The sequence below is a fragment of the Littorina saxatilis genome, unplaced genomic scaffold (genome assembly GCF_037325665.1).
Source record: "Littorina saxatilis isolate snail1 unplaced genomic scaffold, US_GU_Lsax_2.0 scaffold_87, whole genome shotgun sequence".
NCBI classification, from domain to species: Eukaryota; Metazoa; Mollusca; class Gastropoda; order Littorinimorpha; family Littorinidae; genus Littorina; species Littorina saxatilis.
The window spans coordinates 101603-122114 of record NW_027126597.1 but is presented as its reverse complement, the minus strand read 5'-3'; the positions used below and the strand labels follow the sequence as shown (position 1 = coordinate 122114).

General features: G+C 43.5%; 1 protein-coding gene across 1 annotated transcript in view; it reads left to right on the top strand.

Moving 5' to 3' along the window:
- The first annotated feature begins 3643 nt into the window (after positions 1–3643).
- LOC138955048 (transcription intermediary factor 1-beta-like) overlaps positions 3644–20512 on the top strand; it is a 104701-nt gene continuing 87832 nt past the window's right edge. Inside the window, exons 1-2 of the mRNA XM_070326762.1 lie at positions 3644–4297; positions 4590–4962. Coding sequence (XP_070182863.1) covers positions 3644–4297; positions 4590–4962 — 1027 coding nt within the window. The remainder of the gene's footprint in view (positions 4298–4589; positions 4963–20512) is intronic.

The window sequence follows — 20512 nt, the reverse complement described above, 5'->3', positions numbered from 1 at the left end:
TTCGGTACAATGAACAAAACGAATGATAAAATGCCTGAGTAGTGCAACTGATGGATAGATGGATGGTTGGATTGATGGATGGTTGGATGGATGGAAGGTTGATTGATTGATCGAGCATTGATTTTTGTTTGTTTGTTTGTTTGCTTAACGCCCAGTCCACCACGAAGGGTGATATCAGGGCAGTGCTGCTTTGACATTTAACGTGCGCCACACACAAGACAGAAGTCGCAGCACAGGCTTCATGTCTCACCCAGTCACACTGATTATTCTGACACCGGGCCAACCAGTCCTAGCACTAACCCCATAATGCCAGACGCCAGGCGGAGCAGCCACTAGATTGCCAATTTTGAAGTCTTAGATATGACCCGGCCGGGGTTCGAACCCACGACCTCCCGCTCACTGGGCGGACGCCTTACCACTAGGCCACCGTGTTGCGGTGATCGAGCATTGAGACATGAAGCGAACGTAAAGGTGCAGAACAAAAGCCTGATTTCTTATTTTAGTGTTTTTACCGTCCACAATTACGAGATGGTAGAGTGGTTGAATAATACACAGTGCAACTGCATTAATATTCTAAATATATCCACTTTTTGCAGAAAAAGAAAGACAACTCGACATTAACCGGTTAATTTTTCATTAATGCTAATAACTAAATTGTGAAGGCACCACGCTGTAATGCATTCCCATATTTCGGCCGGTGCCAAATAGTGATTGTTAAAAACAGTTGAAAATTGTCCTGTGAATGATCATGAATACCCTTTCGGCTTTGGGGGTTCGGGTTTTGAGGCGTCACTGATCGACCGTTGTTGGTTGTGGGCTATTCTGTGAAAATACATCTGTGATACTGTTGACTGTGAAACCTGTGATATTTGTGAAACTTGTGAAACTGTGCAATACTTGTCAGTGTTTTATCTGTATCGTGCTGTGCTCCTTTCTACGCTGTTACTCTGTGACATTAGTGACTGTGCGTTTTGGGTGTCCCTTTCGTCACTCTACATCGCAGTGATAAGGGTCCGGCGGTTGCCTCCCTTGCTTCACTCATTGTAGCGGGTTTGTTCACGTTTTCCCCTCCCCCCTACCCCCTCCCCCTGCGGTAACGCCCCTCCCCCCCCCCCCCCCTGTTTGAGTGCTAGATCCTATTGTTCTTTTACACAACAACTAGGTTCTTTAGAAGCTTGGGTAAATATGTTTGAATGACCTTACATTCGATGTTTAATTCGGATTTTACCACGGACAACTTATCGCGAACAACGTTTGCAAAAAAATAACCCACCCAGCATTAGAATGAATGTCATACTCTTCATCATAAGTCATTACATTCTACAATAACATGTAACTTATATTTCTCCTTCAATCAACCATAGCCTTTCGCAACTGCAGTTCTGATTGGTTGATGTTTGTAACGTATTAATGTGTGGTAACAGTGTACACTTCCTGATGATCGATACCGATTCAGCAAAGATATATACATACCCAAACAAACAATAACAGACAGTTATCTAAAGCTATAACAGTCACCAAGTCACATTACACAACCAAGCGCCCAAATATATTTATTGCAATTAAGGCCATTGTCACTTTATCTATAAGCATCTGTCACACTTCACAAAAATCAAATTCTGATACTTAAACATAAAACCACAGCAACACCCCTTTTAGTTTTATACATCCTTTCCCGGCCGAGACCAGCCTGGAACCAGCCTGAGACCAGCCTGGCACATCGCATTTGCACTGGTCATTTGCCACACACACACTGTCATCTCATGTTGGCACCATCCAACATGCACGCGCGTGTGCAGTGTATGTAGTGTGTGTGTGTTTGTGTGTGTGTGTGTGTGTGTGTGTCGTGTGTGTCGTGTGTGTGTGCGTGTGCGTGTGCGTGTGTGTGTGTGTGTGTGTGTGTGTGTGTCTGTGTGTGTACACGGTGTGTGTGTGTATGTGTGTGTGCAAGCGTGCGTGCGTGTATGTGTGTGTGTGTGTGTGTGTGTGACAGTCAAGGCAAGATGGGGCCCACTCTCCCTTTGACACCAGTGTGACATTTCACTCTTTACTACCGCTCTTACTTTAACGTCAAACTAACATCTCACTCTGACACCATCACTCTCACGTTGAAACCTATATGACATCTCACTCTGACACCACCACGCTCACGTTAAAACCTATATGACATCTCACTCTGACACCACCACTCTCACGTTAAACCTATACGACTTCTCACTCTGACACCACCACTCTCACGTTAAAACCTATATGACATCTCACTCTGACACCACCACTCTCACGTTAAAACCATATGACATCTCACTCTGCCACCACCACGCTCACGTTAAAACCTATATGACATCTCACTCTGACACCACCACTCTCACGTTAAAACCTATATGACATCTCACTCTGACACCACCACTCTCACGTTAAAACCTATATGACATCTCACTCTGACACCACCACTCTCACGTTAAACCTATATGACATCTCACTCTGACACCACCACGCGGCTCACGTTAAAACATGATATGACATCTCACTCTGACACCACCACGCTCACGTTAAACCTATGACATCTCACTTTGACACCACCACCATCTCACACACAATTCCCCACCCTGCGCTGTGTATGCAGTCACAGACCCTCCATAAGACAGAAGGACAGAACGAAGCTACTCTCGCTGTGTCTGGCGCCTGTGGAACTACAGCCACAGATAATCACAGTGCAACAGTGCAACATGACTGCACAGAGTTACCACCCATGGATCACCCATTCACTTCCGTATTGACGACACTCGGTGTTTCAAGTTACTGAGAGCAGCGAGCAAAAAATCAAACCATCCCTGCTGACACCTGACAGGTAACCCTTTCTGTCTTTTGACCACCACAGTCTGGACAGTGTTCAGTGAATGATGATGATGATTTGTGTGTATGTGTCGAACTATGGAAACGACAGCGCTGGTCTGTGTATGTGTGTCACAGTGAGCCGTCAGTTGTCAGCGGTAGAACGCTCGGTATGACTGCACTGAAGAGAATGTCAGCTACTTGAATGGAACATTTGAATATATGAGAATAAACCAGCAAGAAAATGTGTCTGCATGCATATTATTCTGTATTGAGTCTGTGGTCTGCATGTGAAGTCTGTGTTTTAATAGTTTTGTGCCGATAACCAGCCTGTGGTGTGTATCCTTTTGTATTATACATGTCTGTATAATCTCAATGTGATTGATATTCTTCATAATGTGCCTGTGGCCTGCATGTGGTTTGAATAGTTTTGTATGTTTTGTGTCTGAAAGTTTGTATGTTGATTCTGTTCTTGTGTTATCCCTGTAATATGCACTGTGTATTGTACACGTTGTCTCCATGCAGTCTACATCCTTCTTGAACAGTGTGTGAGTGAAGTCTTCATCTCGTCTATACTTTTCTTGAAAGAACTTCTTTCTTTCTTTCCTTTCTATCTTCTTCTGTGTTTATTTGTTTGTTATAAAACCAGTAACAAACGTCAATCTTGTCATGTTTTTTTGTCTTATTTGTCTGTGTACGCGTGACTAAATCCACGTTATGCTATCCTGTGCTTATTGTTCCTTTCCACTGTCTGCTTTCAGTTCAAGTTTGCCGAAGAGTTGGGAATCCTGAGAGTGTGAGACAAGCTATCATGGCCGGTGTGACAAGCAGAGACATAGAGTGTCCAGTCTGCCATGACGATTTCACCAACCCCAAACTGCTGCCTTGCAACCACCTAGCGTGCCGTGACTGTGTTCTGTCCTGGCTACAGAAGGAAGGGGGACAGGGGGGTTGTCCCCTCTGCAGAGCCCCCATTCTCTCCTCCACACAGCAAGGTCAAGGTCAGCTGGCCACCATGGTTGACTCGCTCCCTACCGACTTCGCTACCGCGGCCCTGGTGGAAAGTCACAAAGTTCTGAATGGTCCCCACGTTTGTGACGTGTGTGAAAATAACGTTACTGCAACGTCATACTGCTTTGATTGCAGTATGAAACTGTGCAAGGCATGCACCAGCCATCACCAGAAACTGCCTGTGTCAAAAAACCACACCCTGGAAGGGCTCAATAACCTAACTGCAAAGCCACTGGCCACCAACCGCCAGGCAACTTGTAACAAGCACTCCAATACGCCGGCTAAATTGTACTGCTCCACCCACCAAGAGCTCATTTGCATGTTTTGTGCTGCAACCAATCACCGCAGCTGCCCAGAGGTGAAGGCCATCACAGACGTGGCGAGAGAGAAGAGGACAGAGCTGACACAACAGTCACAGAGACTGAAGGAGAAAGCAGCAGGACTGGCAAAACAGGTGTGTGTGTTCTCCGTCATTGTGTAGGTCCTGTTCAGTACGACCTGTCCCTTCCCGCCCCTTCCTCCCGTGCTGTCTGTGTTAGTACAAACATGTCTACGTGTCTCCAAGCTACCGTGCGGTTCACATGACCCCCATCACCTGTCAGTCGATTGTTTTCCTTTTTGTTTAAAATGGCAATGCACGAACAAAGAGAAAATGAAATCGCGAGTGCAGAACGTTAAATCAATGTCTCTATTTTGTTTCAATAGTACTGTGACACCTGTATTTTTGACACGTCATATTGTTTCAGATGAAGGCTGCCAAGGACAAATTCAAGGGCATGCACAAAAAGGTGAATGACGTCTTTGATGACCTTCAGCAGTGTAGTGAGAAGCGACGTCAGCAGGTCCATGACCTCATTCAGAAAGAAGAAGATGCAACAATGACGTCACTTGCTGAAATGGAGAAAGCGCGGGCAGCGATGACGTCGAACTCCAGTAACATCGATCACCTGGTGACGTCAGCCCCTGATGACGCACTCCTGCAAATGCTGAACCACCTGAAGTCACGTCTGGACGACCTTGAGTCAGAGAGTGGAACGACTGCCAAGGTCAAGGATGTGGGTGACATCGTATTTGACAGCCAGCTGCTGACCCGTCTGAAATCAGATCTGTCTAAACTAGGTAACGTCCTTTCTTTGTGCTCCGACTGTTGTTTCTCTTGTCAGTGCTGTTACGCAGTGCAGAAGTTAAAACAGCCCCCACAGATACGGAAAACATGACTCAATTCTACTTTGTTTTACATCACAGTCAGATCACAGGATCCAGCTTATGAAGAGAGTTTGTACTCAATAATACTTCGTTACCTATCGCAGCCTGCTGACATAGCGCTTTGAGATAGTTTCTACCTGTCGTTCATTTCCGCTGTCTGCTTTCATGCAAAGACTTCTCAATCATGAGGGCGTGACCAAAGAAGCTTCTTCATTTGAGTGAGTGAGTGGGCAGTGTCTTCGATAACTCCTAGCTTATATACTACTTCCCGCCGTTTTTAACGACTTTCAAGTTTGGGTTATTGAAAGTTCCCAGTTATGACACGAGTCGAGTGGCACAAAACCTACACAATGATTCCCGTCAAAATCGGTGCAGCCCTTTCGAAGCCTTTTGTTATCATAAAGACACACAGACAGACAGACACACAGACACACAGACAGACAGACAGACAGACACACAGACAGACAAACACACACAGACAGACACACACAAACCAGCTTTATAGATAAGATGATGATTTTTACACAGTCCATTGTGTGTCTTTCAATGTGATTGTTATTTACAGGCAAAATACAAAAGCGACTTCAGCAGGCATCAGCATCACCATCAGCGACTGCCACAACGACCACCCCATCTTCAGGTAATGAACATTGTACACAGTCAGCGCACGACGGGTAGAATCAATTAGTTCGTCGGGGATTATCATTTATAATGTCGACTTTATCCGTTTGCTTTACCGTATTATTTAATTGATAAATATTATTGTGTGTGTGTTCGTGTTTGTGTGTGTGTGTGCTTGTGTGTGTATGTGTGTGTGCGTGTGTGTGTGTGTGTGTGTGTGTTGACAGGACAAACAGCTACAGCCAAACCAAGGAGAGCAGACCTGGCAGCAGTCCTGAAGGTGGGGGACAGGGTCAGGCGGGGACCGGACTGGCATTATTCGTATGGCAATGATGTAAGTGCTGATGTCCCTGTGCTGTTTGACAGCTGTCTGTCCTACCTACATCCTGACTCTGTCGTCTAAACACAGTATAGTGGCAACAAAACGAAAACCGAGAGGGAAGTACGGGGGGGGTGGGGGGGGGGGTGGGGGGGGGGGGGGGGGGGGGGGGGGGGGTAGGGTTGTGAAAGACATAATGTTGGTGAATATTATGTTCGGAACGCCCCTCCTGATTTCTACCTGCCCTTTTCCTCCTTTCCGTTCTTGTTCCAACCTCAGCTAGCCCCCACAACACCCCCCCTTCCCCTCCCTCCGCTTTTGTACTTACCCATTCCCTGGTCCCCCTCATATTCCCCCCATCCCCCATCCCCACCCCCACTTGTGTTGCACAGAGCAGTGAGCAGTTCCCTGCCCTCCTTCCTCTTGTTGGCTTCACATGAGTTACCTCCCCTCCCATCCCCCTTCTCTTCCTGAGCCCCCCACCTCCCCCCTGCACCCTGCCACTACTCCTTCCCTCACCACTTGTGTCCGGCAAAAAGTGATCATTACGTCGTTCTTTTGTCTATTTTCGCTCCGCATCAAATACCCCCCCCCCCTCTCCCCAATCCTCTATAACTCCTACCCTCCCACCCCCACCACCCCCACGTGTGACCCAACAGAGCAGTGAGCAGTGTGTACTGTGTGCAGGACGGGGGAGGACCGGGCACCGTGACGGCGATCCCTTCACGGTACAGACAAGGCTGGGTGGACGTCCTGTGGGACCATGGCCGTGCATACGATTACCGTATGGGAGCTGAGGGTTGCTATGATCTGGACCTGGCCTGATCCACACCGCCACCACTCTGTGTATTCTGCACCACGTCATGTCGCCTGTCTGACGTCATGGTTTCAGTGTAAAATGCCACTTGGTATCGAATCCTGTTTCTTTTCTATGATCATCACTTTGACGTCTTTTTGGATAACTTGTCGAACGTTACAATGATAAGCTCTTTCAGTTGTAATTATTACTATTATTTTTATCGTGATCGTCAGCGTCATCCTCGAACTTTTCGTTATTTTTCTGTCATCGTCGTCGTTGTTGTTGTCGTCGTCGGCACCAACACCACCTACATTCCTCCTGTTGTCATTATATGTTTTTGCTGTCACTATGGTTTTCATGTACCGCCTGCTTTTGTGAACAAGAAACAATTAACAAGTGGCTCTATCGGCCCATCTCCCCCCTTTCCCCTATCCCATCTCCCCCCCCTTTCCCCGTCGCAATATAACCTTGAATGGTTGAAGTTAAACACCAAATAAAGTAAATGTATCCTACATACGTGAGAGAGACACCCGTGAGATAATAATCGTTCAAATCACACGTGTGTATATCATGTAAATGAGGTCATGTCAACCAAGTCTGGCAGGGACCTGTTTTTCCACTGCTTATGATGCCAAAGTCACCGAGACAAACGTCATTATAGAAACAAAAATTGCGCTCGCTAATTACCCTCGATGAATCTTTAGAACTAACACGTCACGCCACACTTTCAGAGTGACGTTTCTTTGCTTTGACGTACTATATTGCACGAGGCTTTAGAAGAGATCCAGGTTCCAAAACAAGCGTCTTCAATTTAGCTGCCTCGTCTGCAAAACATTTTCAGTAAAATACACGTAAGTACAGTATGTTGAATAAACAGAATACTACATGGCTTGCTGTGTCGTACCAGATTTACACTCGTTGCTTTTTCAAATAGTGAACAGCTCGCTTTCGCTCGCAGTTCAATATTTAAAAAAACAACTCGTGTAAATCTGGTACGACACAGCAAGCCATGTAGTATTCTCTATGTACCGCCTCCTTATGTTCTCTATCGTAGCAAGACTGTGTTGCTGGTTTGCTGGCAAGGTGCTATCAGAGACTGTAAAAAACACAGTACAGTGTTGATGCATACAATTGTTTTCTTGACATTTTAGTGATTGTTTTTTCAGCTGCTGGTCAGTCAGAGAAAGTGTAAATCGTACGTTGTGATGAGGACGTACGTTTCAGTGATATTTGCACGGTTGTACTTGTTTTAATCTGCTGCACTGACTTATCTTTGATAATACACAATCCGATGTTTTGTGCTATTGCTGTGGGAACGGCTTGCAAGTCTTCGACAATGAAGTTTGTGATCATGGAATTAAGATGTTGAACTGATTGTTGCATGATTGTTTTTGAAGGTGCTGATTCTTTTTTGAAAATATATGAGTGATTTCTATCCAATGTTTTGTGCCATCTCTGAAGACAAGGCTTATCGGTCTTAGACAATGGAGTTTGTGATTGTGGAATTAAACAGCTGAAGAAGTGTTTGCATGATTGTTTGATTAAGGTGCTGGTTAATCTTCTAAAGTATCATAGAGATTTCTACCCGAAACGTTGTAGTATCACTGTGGAAGCATTTTTACTGCGGGTTTGTAATCTGTGTATCTATTATGTTCAATTTTGTTTTTGATATTCTAAAAGACGACAATTCTTTTGTTGTTGTTGACAAATAGATTGTTGAAATACAATTCTACCGTTGAAAATCAAGCTTGGAGTGTCTTATTCACTAAAACACACGAATGATCAATGGCTGAATAGTGTAACTAATGGATGGATGGATAGATGGATGGATGGACAGATTCATTGATTGATGGATCGATGGGAGGAAGGTTGATTGATTGAGAACTGAGACATAACGCGCATGTAAAAGGTGTAGAACAAAAGCCTAATTTCTTTTTCTAGCGTTTTACCGTCATGAATTACGATATAGTAACGTGAGTGAGTACTACGCAATGCAATTATTTTAATATTTTGAAAATATCCACTTTTTGCAAAAAAAGAAAGAAAACTCGACATTAACCGGTTAATTTTGCGTTCATGTTAATAACTTAATTTTGAAGGCACCACGCTGGAGTTCATTCCCATATTCCGGACGGAGCCAAATAGTGATTGGTAAAAACAGTTGAAAATTGTCCTGTGAATGATCATGAATACCCTTTCGGCTTTGGGGGTTCGGGTTTTGAGGCGTCACTGATCGACCGTTGTTGGTTGTGGGCTATTCTGTGAAAATACATCTGTTATACTCTTGACTGTGAAACCTGTGATATTTGTGAAACTTGTGAAACTGTGCAATACTTGTCAGTGTTTTATCTGTATCGTGCTGTGCTCCTTTCTTCGCTGTTACTCTGTGACATTAGTGACTGTGCTCCTTTCTACGCGGTTACTCTGTGACATTAGTGACTGTGCTCCTTTCTACGCTGTTACTCTGTGACATTAGTGACTGTGCTCCTTTCTACGCTGTTACTCTGTGACATTAGTGACTGTGCTCCTTTCTACGCTGTTACTCTGTGACATTAGTGACTGTGCTCCTTTCTACGCTGTTACTCTGTGTCATTAGTGACTGTGCTCCTTTCTACGCTGTTACTCTGTGACATTAGTGACTGTGCTCCTTTCTACGCTGTTACTCTGTGACATTAGTGACTGTGCTCCTTTCTACGCTGTTACTCTGTGACATTAGTGACTGTGCTCCTTTCTACGCTGTTACTCTGTGACATTAGTGACTGTGCTCCTTTCTACGCTGTTACTCTGTGACATTAGTGACTGTGCTCCTTTCTACGCTGTTACTCTGTGACATTAGTGACTGTGCGTTTTGGGGTGCCCCTTTCGTCACTCTGCATCACCCATCGTAGCGGGTTTATTCACGAATGACCTTACATTCGATTTTTAATTCGGATTATACCACGGACAATCGCGAACAACGTTTGCACACACAAAAAACAAGCATTAGCATGAATGTCATACTCTTCATCATAAGTCATTACATTCTACAATAACATGTAACTTATAGTTCTCCTTCAATCAACCCTAGCCTTTCGAAACTGCAGTTCTGATTGGTTGATGTTTGTGACGTATTAATGTGTGTTACGCCTGGAATTTACGTGTGCATGTCTGTATGTTTACTCCTATCAAAAATTGTGCGTGCTACTCTCTGTTTACTATCTATCCTTCACACATACACACACAACACTCCAACCAGGCACAAAGACAAGAACACGGTTACAGCCCTTTGCCCGTGTACCTCTATTGAAACAATCAATACAACATAAACATATTATTTCCCATTCATTCTACAAATCACTCTCACTCAACAAGGAAGTTCTATTTCTGTTAACATACAGAAAACTAGCTGCACAGAAATACACACATGTTACTTTCTAATGCAGTCTATAATTCACGCGCACACACGTAGAACACTTCAAGCTTTTTTCCGTGAGAGCCTGTCTGTCTCATTACACACACGAAGTCATAATTGTCTCAAGCAATACTTCTGTCAATATTCATTTCTGTTACACACAGATCAATAAACCACGAACGCTCTACGTCTCGTGTTTGTTTACTTGGGGAACGTATCTCCGCACAGCTATCTCGCTGGTTACTACTTCCCAGTCGTACTCACACATTCAGTGGTACGTACTGATCCACCCCACCCACGCAAACTGTCTTCGCGTGGTGGAATGGGACGGGGTCCCCGTTCTACAGCGCTTCACGCTGCCTCCCTCCTGCGCTCCCACAACTCATGGCTCGGGACGTAATGGGCGGAACCTCCCGTCTCGTATCCCCACTCCGCGACCCCTCTCGGCCCGGGATGCTAAAATACACAAGTTTAAACTACCATAAGTCTCCATACTTGAATAAGCTTTTCCGACATTCTTTATCACTACCGTCAACTAACTTATGCGGTTACAGTATATACACCCGCTTACTCATATGCGACTTCATTTCCGAAAAACATGTAAACATTCCATTTTCAACAATGGCTGACATCAGCGCACGCTTTTCAGCCAATTCACACATGACTCTCCCGGTCATTTCTCAAGTCTATTTCCTAGCAAAATAATATCTCCGAGCAAAATATCAATTCAATAAATACCTGTAAACACAGCAGTTGAATCCACCGATTCAATACCGCGGCACGAGTCTAACCGACCTCCCAGCGCCCGGTGAGAAACTTTACCCAACAGGAGACACTTCTTCTCCCTTCAGTGGTCTGTCAAGCTCTGCTTGTCCCACGGTCTACAAAACGCGACCTCAGTCAATACTCTTCTTTGATTGGTCATATCTCACACGTGACAGCACTGCACTGCACCAGTGACATTATTTCACCGTGCGGTGCCTACTCAAAGTTCGTGGCCCATGAAACTTTGTACACCTGCGTCACATAACTCCAATATACATTATGTGCAAATCCGTTTGTCACAATGTGTGGTCACTTCCTGATGATCGATACCGATTTAGCAAAGATATATACATACCCAAACAAACAATAACAGACAGTTATCTAAAGCTATAACAGTCACCAAGTCACATTACACAACCAAGCGCCCAAATATATTTATTGCAATTAAGGCCATTGTCACTTTATCTATAAGCATCTGTCACACTTCACAAAAATCAAATTCTGATACTTAAACATAAAACCACAGCAAGACCGCTTTTATAATCCTTTCCTGAGACCAGCCTGAGACCAGTCTGATAGGACCAGCCTGGCACATCGCATTTGCACTGGTCATTTACCTCACACACTGTCATCTCATGTTGGCACCACCCACCATGCACGCGCGTTTGTGTGTGTGTGTGTGTGTCTGCGTGTGCGTGTGCGTGTGTGTGTGTGTGTGTGTGTATGTATGTGTGTATGTGTGTGTGTGTGTGTGTGTGTGTGCGAGCGTGCATGCGTGTATGTGTGTGCGTGAGTGCGTGTGTGTGTGACGGTGTGTGTGTGTGTGTGTGTGTGTATGTGTGTGTGTGTTTATGTGTGTGTGTGTGTGCGCGAGTGTGTGCGTGTGTGTGTGTGTGTGTGTGTGTGTGTGTGTGTGTGTGTGTGTGACAGTCAAGGCAAGATGGGGCCCACTCTCCCTTTGACACCAGTGTGACATTTCACTCTGTAACTACCGCTCTTACTTTAATGTCAAACTAACATCTCACTCTGACACCACCACCATTCTCACACGCCCCACCCTGCGCAGTGACAGACCCTCCATAAGACAGAAGGACAGAACGAAGCTACTCTCGCTGTGTCTGGCGCCTGTGGAAATACAGCCACAGATAATCACAGTGCAACACGACTGCACAGAGTTACCTCCCATGGATCACCCATTCACTTCCGCATTGACGACACTTCGTGTTGTGTTGAGCGCAGCGAGCAAATCAAACCATCCCTGCTGACACCTGACAGGTAACCCTTTCTGTCTTTTGACCACCACAGTCTGGACAGTGTTCAGTGAATGATGATGATGATTTGTGTGTGTGTCGAACTATCGAAACGACAGCGCTGGTCTGTGTATTGCGTGTGTCACTGTGTGCCGTCAGTTGTCAGCGGTAGAACGCTCGATATGACTGCACTGAACAGAATGTCATATCTACTTGAATGTAGGTCAGCGGAACGAAACACAAGACGGGTGTTACTTGTAGAGTGGTGTATTGAAAAAAACCATAAGTATGCTGAAGGATAGACTGCTATGTCATGTTTATCAGCACGAACTTCGAAAAGAGAATATATGACAGTCCTGTTTTTCCTACTTTCGGTTTCATTGCATTCTTCAAAAAGTAAGAACATTTCCAGTTTCCTGAGAAATCAACGTTTTTAGCTTATCTAAATAAATTTAAATATTAACAGTTTACTGAGTCGTGACAGATGTAATAGATGTCAAAGAATTTAGACTTACATTAGAAAAGTGAGTATAACTGCATGACTAGATAGTGGCCGGGTAGTATGAATAAAGTATTTTCGGTTAACTTGCTCCTTATATTTTTTGTGTATATCGACCAAAATGAAGTATGGATCTATTCCTGCAGCTTTTATTCGTTTGTCTTTTGGTCTTTCTTGATTTAATGTTAACACAGTTCAGTATGTTCGGGCTATCATTCTGGAGGGTAAAGGAATGTTTAAAGTAGGATTAAATATCCAAACCTCAACCCCCAAATTTAGACTTACATTAGAAAAGTGAGTATAACTGACAAGAGAGTGGCCGGGTAGTATGACAAATGTATTTTTGTTAAACTTGCTCCTATATCCAGCTTTTTCTATTTTTGTCTGTATATCGACCAAAATGAAGTATGGATCTATTTTTGCAGCTTTTTTTCTTTAATCGTTTGTCTTTTGGTCTTTCGATTTTAACATAAGACTTTTCAGTAACTGTGGGCTGTTTCTGTGGAGAGTAAGGAATGTTTAGAAAAAGACTCAAAATTCAAACCTCAAGTGTTGCGTAACATTTACTGATTTAGTAAAGAAATCACAAACAGCCACCACTAGAAGGTAGTGCATTTAAATATATGAGAATAAACCAGCAAGAAAATGTGTCTGCATGCATATTATTCTGTACCGAGTCTGCGGTCTGCATGTGAAGTCTGTGTTTTAACAGTTTTGTACCAGCCTGTGGTGTGTGTCCTTTTGTATTGTGTCTGTATAATCTCAATGTGGTTAATATTCTTCATAATGTGCCTGTGGTCTGCATGTGGTTTGAATAGTTTTGTATGTTTTGTGTCTGAGAGTTTGTATGTTGATTCCGTTCTTGTCTTATAATTGTAATATGCACTATGTATTGTACACGTTGTCTTCGTACAGTTTGTACATCCTTCTTGAACAGTGTGTGTGAGTAAAGTGTTCATGTCGTTTATTTTTTCCTTGAAATATTTTCTTTCTTGTTCTTGGTTTGTTTGTTTGTTATCACAACAGTGTGAAACATAAAGCGTGTCAATTTCTTCTGTCATCCAGTATAGTATTATTTGTCAGTGTACACGTGACGAAATACACGTTATGCTATCCTGTACTTATTGTTCCTTTCCACTGTCTGCTTTCAGTTCAAGTTTGCCGGAGAGTTGGGATTCCTGAGAGTGTGAGAACAGCTATCATGGCCGGTGTGACAAGCGGAGACATAGAGTGTCCAGTCTGCCATGACGATTTCACCAACCCCAAACTGCTGCCTTGCAACCACCTAGCGTGCCGTGACTGTGTTCTGTCCTGGCTACAGAAGGAAGGGGGACAGGGGGGTTGCCCGCTGTGCAGAGCCCCCATTCTCTCCTCCATACAGCAAGGTCAAGGTCAGCTTGCCACCATGGTTGACTCGCTCCCTACCGACTTCGCCACCGCGGCTCTGGTGGAAAGTCACACAGTTCTCAATGGTCCCCACGTTTGCGACGTGTGTCAAAATAACGTCACTGCAACGTCATACTGCTATGATTGCAGTATAAAACTGTGCAAGGCATGCACCAGCCATCACCAGAAACTTCCTGTTTTAAAAAACCACACCCTGGAACGACTCAATAACCTAACTGCAAAGCAACTGGCTACCAACCGCCAGGCAACATGTAACAACCACTCCAATACGCCGGCTAAATTGTACTGCTCCGCCCACCAAGAGCTCATTTGCATGTTTTGTGCTGCAACCAATCCGCATCGCAGCTGCCCAGAGGTGAAGGCCATCACAGACGTGGCGAGAGAGAAGAGGGCAGAGCTGACACAACAGTCACAGAGACTAAAGGAGAAAGCAGCAGGACTGGCAAAACAGGTGTGTGTGTTCTCGGTCATTGTGTAGGTCCTGTTCAGTACGACCTGTCCCTTCACGCCCCTTCCTCCCGTGCTGTCTGTATTAGTACAAACATGTCTACGTGTCTCCAAGCTACCGTGCGGTTCACATGACCCCCATCACCTGTCAGTCGATTGTTTTACTTTTTGTTTTTAAATGGCAATGCACGAACAAAGAGAAAATGAAATCGCGAGTGCAGAACGTTAAATCAATGTCTCTATTTTGTTTCAATAGTACTGTAACACCTGTATTTTTGACACGTCATATTGTTTCAGATGAAGGCTGCCAAGGAGAAGTTCAAGGGAATGCACAAAAAGGTGAATGATGTCTTTGATGACCTTCAGCAGTGTAGTGAGAAGCGACGTCAGCAGGTCCATGACCTCATTCAAAAAGAAGAAGATGCAACAATGACGTCCCTTGCTGAAATGGAGAAAGCGCGGGCAGCGATGACGTCAAACTCTAGTAAAATTGATCACCTGGTGACGTCAGCCCCTGATGATGCACTCCTGCAGATGCTGAATCAGCTGAAGTCACGTCTGGACGACCTTGAGTCAGAGAGTGGAACGACTGCCAATGTCAAGGATGTGGGTGACATCGTATTTGACAGCCAGCTACTGACCCGTCTGAAATCAGATTTGTCTGAACTAGGTAACGTGCTTTCTTTGTGCTCTTTCTGCTCTTACTGTAGCTTCTCTTGCCAGTGCTGGGACGTGATGTAAAAGTTAAAACAACCCCCACAGATACGGGAAACATGACTCAATTAAACTTTGTTTTACATCACAGTCTGAGACAGGATCCTTCTTATGAAGATCTTATTACTCAATAATACTTCGTTACAGATAGCAGCCTACTGACACGATGTACTCAGCGCTTTTTGTCATGATACTCCTCAAATTTTACGAAAAAACTCCCGTTTTTGACCGCTCATGCGATCGACACCTACGTTAGCAAGCTAGCTAAATAAAACAATCTCTTCTGGGTAGATAATTGATTTGACTTTCTTCTCGTATGTAAAAGAACTTTTGCCTATTGTAATTTTTTTGTTCATTTTTAATTGAGCTCTTCCGTTTTTCCCAGTCGATTTTGAGAGTATCCTTATTTGAGCGGTGGTCACGTGATCCCTGTAAAAGAATATTTTAATCCGAAAGGTGATCCAGATAGTACTTGTGTATGGAATGACATTAGAATTAATGCTTTAATTTGTGTGCGAAATTTGTTGCAATGCTTTGTTGGGCCAAGTTTAGTTTGTACATGTCGTTCTTTTTCGCTGTCTGCTTTCATGTGACACTTTGACGAGTTCTAAATCACGAGGGCGTGACCAAAGAAGCTTCTTCAATTGAGTGAGTGAGTGGGCAGTGTCTTTGATGGCTCATAACATGTGTACTACTTTCCGCCGGGCGGGGGTGTAGCTCAGTCGGTAGCGCGCTGGATTTGTATCCAGTTGGCCGCTGTCAGCGTGAGTTCGTCCCCACGTTCGGCGAGATAGTTACACCCCCGGTATAGGGGTGTGTATAGGTTTCACTGGATGTGTTTGTTTGTTTGTTTGTTTGTTTGTTTGTTTGTGTGTTTGTGTGTTTGTGTTCGCATATAGATCTCAAGAATGAACGGACCGATCGTCACCAAACTTGGTGAACAGGTTCTATACATTCCTGAGACGGTCCTTACAAAAATTGGGACCAGTCAAACACACGGTTAGGGAGTTATTGGTGGATTAAGATTAAGAGTGACATATTAATGGTCAAAGGGAAATAACCTTCTCAGTTGGTGGCAGTGAGAATGGTTATTTCCCTTTGACCAACGGGGGTGTTTTTCCTACCTCGACGTACCCTTTCGCAATGGACCCTGTGTTTACATTCTGACTTCTGACTCTGACTTCTGACTTCTGACTTTTGACTTTTGACTTCTGACTTCTGACTTCTGACTTCTGACTTCTGACTTCTGACTTTTGACTTCTGACTTCTGACTTCTGACTTTTGACTTTTGACTTTTGACTTCTGACTTCTGACTTTTGACTTTTGACTTTTGACTTTTGACTTTTGACTTCTGACTTTTGACTTTTGACTTCTGACTTCTGACTTTTGACTTTTGACTTCTGACTTTTGACTTTTGACTTTTGACTTCTGACTTCTGACTTCTGACTTTTGACTTTTGACTTCTGACTTCTGACTTCTGACTTTTGACTTTTGACTTCTGACTTCTGACTTCTGACTTTTGACTTTTGACTTCTGACTTCTGACTTTTGACTTTTGACTTCTGACTTCTGGTAAGGACGGGGGTGTTTTTCCTACCTCGGAGGAATTTCTTGCTATTTCTCAGAGTCAACTTTGTGTGCAGACTCTCCTTGGTGTCCGAACACCCCCGTGTGTACACGCAAGCACGAGACCAAGTGCGCACGAAAAAGATCCTGTAATCCATGTCAGAGTTCGGTGGGTTATAGAAACACAAAAATACTCAGCATGCTTCCTCCGAAAGCGGCGTATGGCTGCCTAAATGGCGAGGTAAAAACGGTCATACACGTAAAAGCCGTGGGAGTTTCACCCCATGAACGAACAAACAAACAAACAAACTACTTTCTGCCGTTTTTAACGACGGGTATGTGTTTGTGTGTGTGTGTGTGTGTGTGTGTGTGTGTGTGTGTGTGTGTGTGTGTGTGTGTGTGTGTGTGTGTTTCCGTGTGTGTGTGCGTGTGTGTGTGTGAGAGTGTTTATGTGTGTTTATATATATACAAAATATTTGTAAACATCGTGCGAGCTAATAATAGAACACCCTGACGAAGGCCACGAGGCCGAAATATTGGTGAAAACGTGAAGGTTTGTTTTGGTTATTTTTTCCATATTTGTTTGTATATATATATATGTGTGTGTGTGTGTGTGTGTGTGTGTGTGTGTGTGTGTGTGTGTGTGTGTGTGTGTGTGTGTGTGTGTGTGTGCGTGTGTTGACAGGACAAACAGCTACAGCCAAACCAAGGAGAGCAGACCTGGCAGCAGTCCTGGGCTCGTATTCTTGAATCAGCTGCAACTCATATACCGGCCTGTAAAACCACTTCCGCTCAATAAGTCCGCTAAGTGTTATTCATGAAACTCTGGAAAAGACTTATACCAGGGTGTCTCCGAGCTGTAAAGTTAGAGGACCCATCCCCCTCCGTCAATTTTGAATAAATAGTGTTTGTAGATTTATGTCCCTCATGGACACACATTGGTGTCATTTTAAGCACCAATGCATTGCGGACAAATACGAGATACCGCTCGCGAAAGATTTCAACCGATGCTCGATCATACCTGCTTGTGGTGAAAGCGTGCTAGCGGTTTTTTTTAATGCATTACAGTGTCCGATTCTTTACACCCCCCGGTATAGGGGTGTGTATAGGTTTCACTCGATGTGTTTGTGTTCGCAAGTAGATCTCAAGAATGAACGGACAGATCGTCACCAAACTTGGTGAACAGGTTCTATACATTCCTGAGACGGTCCTTACGGGACCAGTCAAACACACGGTTAGGGAGTTATTGGTGGATTAAAATTATACAAGGCCTGGTATAGACGGACACCCCCGTTGGTCAAAGGGAAATAATCATTCTCACTGCCACCAACTGAGAAGGTTATTTCCCTTTGACGGGGGTGTAGTTCCTATCGGAGGAATTTCTTGTTTCAACTGATTCCGTGGCCGAACGTACGGTTCTCTCGTTCGCCTGCCCAATACATTTTTTTTTACTCGTTGGCATTTGTTTATTTATTTATTTTTTCTTCATGTGCAAAAGAGTACGTTATAATAGCAAAATTGATTTAAGAATTTTTTTTTAGGCTGAAATGTTTTTTTGTGTAAATCTTTGGTTAACATGATATTAGTTTATTGATAAAGTTTGTTAACTTAAACATGTAAACATTTGATTAAAAAAATTAAATAAATAACCATGAAGAAGGATGCTTCCCGCTTAAAAAAACAAAGGTGAGAGAGAAAAAAACAACCTAAAATGCGGTAGCAGCCACCTGCATGCAACAGATTAAAAACAAAAACAAAACAAAAAAATAAAAAGGGTCTCCCGGTGTTTTTATTTCATTCAGTTTGTTTGGGTAGTTGCTATTGACTTTGAAACTGACACGCTGGCTAAAAAGCTGCAACATTGTGTCCTTCAAAGTCAAACTGTCGTTTAACTACCGCCCAGTATTTATTTTTACTGCCCAGTAATTATTTATTTTTTCCCGGTATTCATGTGTGTCTAGCGGAAGGTCGGCAGGTACCAGTTGGTTATTTTTAGAATTTAAGATTCCCGATGCTTGCTCTTCTCTGCGCACGCGTTACCGCCGGCGTGTCAGTTTCAAAGTCAATAGCAACAACTCAAACATAAAATAAAAATGAAATAAAAACACGGGGAGATTTTATTTTTAATTTTTTTTATTAACCTCAGTTGCATGCAGGTGTACATGGTATAGTACCTAGTAAATGCCCACCCCCCCAGTTTCGACCAGTGGACTAGTAGACAAGGAAAATAAATAAAGATTATTCAGTCTGCTGTTATTGTTGTTTTTCAATTGTTTCCTTTCCTTAGACATGCTTCGGGGATTGGACACAAAAAGGTTTCTGGAGTGGCTAGAGAATCGCAATACATTTTTGACTGGGAGGAAAAAGAAGAAACGAAAGCTTCATCTTTGGTTTAAACATAAGTTTATTTCAACAAATGTTACAATCATGACATGTATACAAAAGACACAGGTAACAGCAACAAGCTAGAAGCTAATAGTGGTGTTCCTGCATGGATATTATAACGTAAGGCGGTAACGGCTGAACAATTTGTCTAAATAAACCAAATTGGAAATCCAAAGCATCATCATTATAATCATCCTCATCTCATTAATCATCCAAAATTATAATAACATAATAAACGTTGCATAATCATTATAGAGAAAGACAGTAAGAGGAAGGAAGGAGGGGAAGAAAAGGAATAAAAAGAAGAGGGATGGGTAGGAGTTGTGCAGAAATTAAAGTTGTTGTCCGGCTTGTGGAGCATTGATTCTGGTTTGCCCAAAGCGGCCTGAACGTTCAATGAACGAGTGTACTCTGGAAAAAATGTTCCTGTTCAAATCTAGAGAATACTGTCTGTCTCCATTTTGAAGGTGGGGGAGGTGAATACTGTGGTTAGGGAGGGTATGCATGGTTTCTTGACGTGCTTCGCGATAATTTGGACAATCTAATAGGAAGTGTTTTACGGTTTCGGACGGAAATGCGCAGTCACAAGATGCATCTGTAGCAACTAGATCGTTGTTAAGATCACTCATATATAGCCTGAGCTTACAGTGAATTGTTTGTGACATGCGATCTCCAGAATACCAATAACACGGCAGACTTAAATCGTTTTTTGACAAAAAGTGCTTGAGGGACTTACTAAGTTTTATGTAGTCTGGTAAAGAATTCCAGAGTTGTGTTGTAGATGGGAGAAATGAGTTTTTGTATAATTCAGTGTTAAACGATGTAACTTTCCTATCTAAAGGTCTGCGCTGGCGATATGGATTTGTAGTTGATATTAATGGTGGCAATAGTTTGGCACCTTACGGTGTACAATCTTGTGAAATAATATCAATTTTTGACGTTTACGCCTCTTAAAGTGAAATAAAGCCTGACTCGTCGTACAGTTGTTGATGGCTTGTACCGCGGACTGCTCCAACAAATTACAATGGTCTTCATCTTCAAAGCTTCATACTTGGCGGGAAGTGATGTCTGAAGAGGTTGATTTTGTGTGTGTGTGTTAGTGTGTGTGTGTGTGTGTGTGTGTGTGTGTGTGTGTGTGTGTGTGTGTGTGTGTGTGTGTGTGTGAGAGAGAGAGACAGAGAGAGCGAGAGAGAAAGAGAGAGAGAGAGAGAAGGGGGGGGGGGGGAGTTTTGTGCAATAACGCATCCTTTGAACACGTCTATGACAAATGACCAAAATATCGTGTTTCTAGCTAAGGAACC